At 60.6% G+C, this 5,911-nt stretch overlaps 1 protein-coding gene across 1 annotated transcript; it reads right to left on the reverse strand.

The window, feature by feature from the left end:
* Positions 1–1,652: 1,652 nt before the first annotated feature.
* Positions 1,653–5,700, reverse strand: LOC101569745 (keratin, type I cytoskeletal 14). The gene is made up of 8 exons (XM_004633755.2): positions 5,095–5,700; positions 4,014–4,096; positions 3,353–3,509; positions 3,063–3,224; positions 2,855–2,980; positions 2,541–2,761; positions 2,405–2,451; positions 1,653–1,905 (listed from the first exon to the last, which is right to left on the reverse strand). The coding sequence occupies exons 1-8, from the start codon at positions 5,617–5,619 to the stop codon at positions 1,808–1,810; spliced, it is 1,419 nt and encodes a 472-aa protein (XP_004633812.1). The 5' UTR covers positions 5,620–5,700; the 3' UTR covers positions 1,653–1,807.
* Positions 5,701–5,911: the final 211 nt, after the last annotated feature.

Below are 5,911 nucleotides of genomic sequence, written 5' to 3' on the forward strand. Positions count from 1 at the left end.
CTCCCCACTCCACTTCCCGGAGTTGCCCCTTCTTCCAGCAGGGGTGTCTTTATGGAGAAGACACCCCAAAGTTTCAGAGGGTGTCAGCGGGGCTAGGAGAAACCAACATCGCTCTGCTCCTTTTGCTAAGAACTCCTCGCCCATGCACGGAGTCGGTGTGCTTTTTTTTTTTTTTTTTTTTTTTTTTAATGAATTTAGGACGAGGTCTACAGGGTCTCACTACGTAGATCAGATTCATAGTGATTCTCCTGTTTTCAGCCTCCCAAGTGCTGGGATTACAGGCACGCGCCACCATGCCCAGCCTCAATCGCTGCCTCAGAGCGCCCTGGAGGCGGGGCCAGCACAGCACACCAGGGATCTAATCCCCACCGCCGCACTCTGACAAAGCAGGCGCTTTAGTCCGCCGAGCTATCTGGCCACTGATGTCAGATTTGCTGCCTCTGCGAGACCCTTTCAGCCTCTTTCAACCTTGGGTAGTGAAGATCTTGTTCCCCACTGGGTGCGAAGGAATGTGTGTTCCCTATCCTGCCCAAAGTCTCCCAGGCCGCTCAGCCAAGGACCCCGGATGTCATTGTAGGCTGTCAGATCCAAAACCCAGGACTCAGCCTCTCTCCCAGGGCCTGTTCTCAATCTCCACCCCCACGGGGCCAAAAGGTGGAGCCAAGAGGCCGAGTGTTTGGGGCAGACACAGGCCAGCCGTCCCATCCCAGCTGGGCACTGAGCACCGCCCACCCCTGGAGTCTCCCCCACTCACTCTCTAGACTCCTCCCCTCCTCCTCCTTTCCCAGCACCCCCAAGGAACCCAAAGAGTCCTGGCTCCCAGGGTGGCTTTCCTCATGGGCTTCCTCTTCCACCCCCAAGAGGCAGGATTCGTGGTCCTTTCTATACGTGAGAGGGTGCTGAGGCTCAGACCCCCGAGGCTCAGAGCTACCTATGACAGAACAGGGCCAAAGTAGGAACCAGTCAGCCTATTCCCACAGCTCCTGGGAAGGCCCTGCTTGGTGTCACTCACACAGGCTCCTCCCAGTGAATGCTCACTACCAGCCGCTGTTGTCTCACACACACACACACGCACACGCACACGCACACGCACACACATGCCATCATGCATACCAATCAGCAAGGACAGCCAATCTGCCGCAGGGCAGCTGAGTGTAGGCCAGATTAGACTCGGCTCAGGAGAGCCAGCGCCAGTTCAGGTGTGGCTGAACTGTCATGTACTCTTATTCTAACCTTCAGTCCATGCCTCGCCTGGGGGACCTGGAGGACCTGTGAACCCCATGAATGGTACGCAGGTGTGTGCGCTTATGTGGACATGGGGCGAAGGAAATCTGTAGCTTCCAGTCTATAATCATCACTGCTCACAAAGACGTTGAGAACCCTTCACCTGGCACCGTGCCTGGCCCAGGGCTGCCCAGTGCCTGGTGAGCGAGCCAACACGTGAGTGGGTGAACGCGCCAGCGTGCTTGGGGCCAGCCCACGCGCGGCCCAGTACCCGAAGCTATCTGCGTCTTCTGAGATGGTGTAACCGTCCCGGGGCCGAAGCGCAGCCCACCCCCAGGCCCTTTCACCCCTTCCCAGAGCCCCAGCCAGGAGCTAGGGCTGCCCACCTCCGCCCCACTCCCACTCAGACAATGACGGGCAGAGACCGGTCTTGTGCAACTCAGATAAAGAAGCTTTATTGATTGCCAGGAGGGAGCAAGGGTAAAGCAGGGCCTGAAGTGTTGAGGAGGCAGGACGGAGCATCTTGCGGCGAGATCTGGGCCCACGCAGGGGGCCTCCTGGGCCTGAGCAGCGCTGGGCAGCCCTAGTTCTTGGTACGCAGGACCTGCTCGTGGGAGGACACGACCTTCCCATCATGCACGTCCAGCACCTTGGTGCGAACCTGGCGGCTGGAGGAGGTCACTGAGGAGAAGAGAAAGAGGGCATTGCTTGAGGCTGTAGGCCATGGGGAAATAAGGAGTAGAGAGGCCAAGAAGCTGCGGCCTCGATGAGCTGGCCTTGCTGCCCTTTCCCCCGAATCACACTCCTCACAGTGCACAGAGGCCGTCCATTTCAAATGCCAGCTTTCTAAGGTTAGGGGCAGAGCTGTGACCCCAAACTGGAGCTTCCTAAAAGAGCACACCCTCCCAGTTCCATCCTAGTGGACCCCTGGGTCCTGGGCTAAGAGCCACAGGCGCTGTCCGTGGTGCTGACCTCCACGACCACAGGTCTACGCCTGTGAGAGAAGCGCAGGTTGGTGTCCTAGCCCCAGGAAGGGCTTCTGCCACCCAAGGAGGCTCACACGAGACACTGAGTATGCGCTCTACACTTCAACTGCTGGAGAAGTTCCTAACCCAAGCTCTAGACCTCCTGGGAGACCCGGGGGGCCCAGACCCAGGCTCAATGAGAAAGAACATCTTACCATCTCTGGATGACTGGGAGCCAGAGGAAAACTGGGCTGAGGAGAGGCTGTGAAGACACAAGGGGGAAGGATTAGACACCCAGAGGATCAGGCAGAGAAGAGGACGCCGCTGGATGGGGCAGGGCCGGGCACTCACTGGGCGTCCTCGCCCTCCAGCAGGCGGCGGTAGGTGGCGATCTCCTGCTCCAGCCGCGTCTTCACGTCCAGCAGGATCTTGTACTCCTGGTTCTGCTGCTCCATCTCGCAGCGCAGTTGAGCCAGCTGCTCCTCCACGCTGCCGATCATTTCTTGGATCTGGGCCAGCTGCATGCAGTAGCGGCCTTTGGTCTCCTCCAGGCTGTTCTCCAGGGATGCTTTCTGTGAGGGCAGTAAAGAGGGCCTGGTATCAGGGGGGACGGCCATACCTTCTCCGCAAGCCCAGGCCCACCTGGTGCATAGCCATCTGCCCACCATGCTGAGCTGAGACTGCAGCTCGATCTCCAGGTTCTGCACTGTGCGTCGGAGCTCAGAGATCTCGCTCTTGCCACTCTGAAGGGCTTCGGTGTTGGTGGCCACCTCTCGGTTCAGCTCCTCGGTCTGCATGGAATAAGAGCCCCATTCACACCAGAAGGCGCCAAGGGCAAGGTGCCCAGGTCCGCTCCTCTGCTGACGGCCCCACCTTGCTGAAGAACCACTCCTCGGCATCCCTGCGGTTCTTCTCCGCCATCTTCTCATACTGGTCACGCATCTCGTTCAGGATGCGGCTCAGGTCCACGCCGGGGGCCGCGTCCATCTCCACATTGACGTCGCCGCCCGACTGGCCACGCAGGGCAAGCATCTCCTACACGGCCGAGGAGAAAAGGTCCTCAGTGAGGGGCCCCGGCCTGTACCGGTTCCAACCTCCCTGTGTCCATGCCAGCGCTGCTCTCCCGGCCACACTTTGAACTGCCTTCTCCCTCCAGTGCCCACCTCCTCGTGGTTCTTCTTCAGGTAGGCCAGCTCCTCCTTCAGGCTCTCGATCTGCATCTCCAGGTCGGCCCTGGCCAGGGTCAGCTCGTCCAGCACCCTGCGCAGCCCGTTGATGTCGGCCTCCACGCTCATGCGCAGGTTCAGCTCCGTCTCATACCTGGAATGACCCGAGAGTAAGGGACTGAGAGGCCCTTCCTGTCCAGGCAGAAAGCCCTGTTCTCCTTGCCTGCAGCTTCTTCCCAGGGCTGGCACCCCGAGGGGGGCGTGAGCGCAGTGCCCACTGATCACTCAGACAGCAGCGTTCCGGGCGCTCCAGAGACAAGGCAGCTCATCGTGCTGCACAGCTCGGGGAGCGAGGCGTGCCAGATTCAGCTGCCCAGTGAGGCACCAGGCCTCCAAATATGTCCATGTGCCGCACTTGGGGGTGGACAGGCAATTCCAGTCCCTAAAGCGGTGCTTCCCTAACCTGGCTGTGGGCCAGAACCACCCAGGTAACGTATGAAAAATAACTGAACCAAAACTCCAAGGGCGGCGGCCAGGACGCTTACATTTACAAGCACCCCAAGGGGTTTTCCTGGCCCCAGTCAGCTCTGTTTGGGATAGAGTCCAACAGCGCCCCACCCTGGGGAGCCTGGGTGTGCCGAGCCCCACAGAGACTTACTTGGTGCGGAAGTCATCCGCGGCCAGGCGGGCATTGTCGATCTGCAGGAGGACATTGGCATTGTCCACAGTAGCCGTGAGGATCTGCAGAAGGAAAGGTCACAAGTTCTTCAACAAATGGACATCTGGAGGCAGGCACCACTGCAGCCTGCCATGGTCATGGGGTCCTGCGCTCACCCAAGTCCCCTGCCCAGGGGACAACCCCAAGATGCCCACCCTGACCCAGGACTTCACTGCATGATGGGCAGTAGAGACGCAGCGTCCAGGCCCTGACTCGCCGCACAACCTGGAAGGGCCTTAGGACTCTGTGTCCCCGCAGGGCTGCCAGGACAGGCTCTGGGCACTGAGTCTCCCTTTTCCCCAGAAGGCAGCCCCGTGTGCACGTCCTCCGAGAGGCTGTTATGCACGTGGCCGCAGGTGGGACTTTCCCAAATGACAAGATCCGACTGGCACCAGGGATTGAAATGAGGAGGTATCAGAGCAAAAGGACGACAGGCCTGCCCCTGGCCCAGTTGGCCCTTGGTCAGCTGGTGCCCCTAGCCCCCACAGGCCTCAGGGGGCTCCTGGGATGACAGGGTGGCAGGGCAGACTCGAGCCGACTAGAGCGCAGGTGTGGCTACAACTGTGGCTGTGGTTTCCTGCGCCACCCGGCCAGCCGGTGCCAGGGCTCACGGGCGGCGGCAGCCGCAGCCCAGTCTAATGAGCTAATGAGCAGTTTGCGTGTCTCGCGGCTGGCCCGTTACAGCCGCGCCCTCCCCGGCACTGGGGAGCAGGAGGCTGCCGCTTATGCTCTGCTGTGCTGGAGGGTGGGGGTCACAGAAGCCTCACGACCCCAACTGCTTCCCCCAAAACTGTAGGGGCAGGAGCCCCCAGTGTCCCCCAGAATCTGGGGGTGGGAGCTTAGGACATGAGCGGCATGGGGAGGAAAACCACCTCCCCCCCTCAGCTGTTTGGGGCACCGAGGACCCCAGGAGAAGGGGTTGGCTTGGAGTATGTCCTGTCTGGAAATCTGATGTGCCAGGGGCCTGGTGCACCTATTGCTCCAGAGCAGGGTGCCCGAGTGGCACAGCTCTGCTGCTCACCTTGTTCCTCAGGTCCTCAATGGTCTTGAAGTAGGGGCTGTAATCTCTGGTTTCGGCAGGCCGCTGCCGTTGGTACCAATCTCGGATCTTCACCTCCAGGTCGGCGTTGGCCTCCTCCAGGGCCCGCACCTTGTCCAGATAGGAGGCCAGGCGGTCGTTGAGGTTCTGCATGGTCACCTTCTCGCTACCCACCAGGAGCCCATCGCCACCACCAAAGCCACCACCGAAGCCACCTCCAAGGCCACTACCAAAGCCACCACCGAAGCCACTGCCGAGGCCGGCACCAAGGCCACCACCATATCCTCCACCAAAGCTGCTGCTGCTGCTAAAGCCACCGCCATAGCCGCCCCCCAGCCCACAGGCCCCCCCGGAGGAGAAGCGGGAGGAGGTGACCGACAGGCCTCCGTAGGCACTGGGGGCCAGGACAGAGGAGATGCGGCTGGAGCCGCCCCCCATGCCACCACCGATGCCACAGGAGCCCTTCATAGAGCTGGAGGAGGTAAACTGGCGGCTACAGGTGGTCATGGTGCCCGGGAAAGAGGTGAGGCAGTAACAGCAATCAGGTTGGCAGAGAAAGAGAGAGAGGCCAGGCTGTGCCCAGAGCTGGCGGACGCAGGGCTTTATACGCTGGGGAGGGGGCGGGCCTGGCATTTTCCATTCCCCTGGGCTTTCATCACCCTCGGGCCAGTGCCAACTCCCAGGCAGCTCCCTCTCTTCCCTGCCTCTTCACGTCTGTCATATTTTACTGGAAACTCATTGTTTGGGGTGTTTGGGGCTTTCTTGTCCCGCCAGGCGTGATTCACCGGGGAGGTGCAGG

This window comes from Octodon degus, unplaced genomic scaffold (genome assembly GCF_000260255.1).
Source record: "Octodon degus isolate 3935 unplaced genomic scaffold, OctDeg1.0 scaffold00056, whole genome shotgun sequence".
Taxonomy (NCBI): domain Eukaryota; kingdom Metazoa; phylum Chordata; class Mammalia; order Rodentia; family Octodontidae; genus Octodon; species Octodon degus.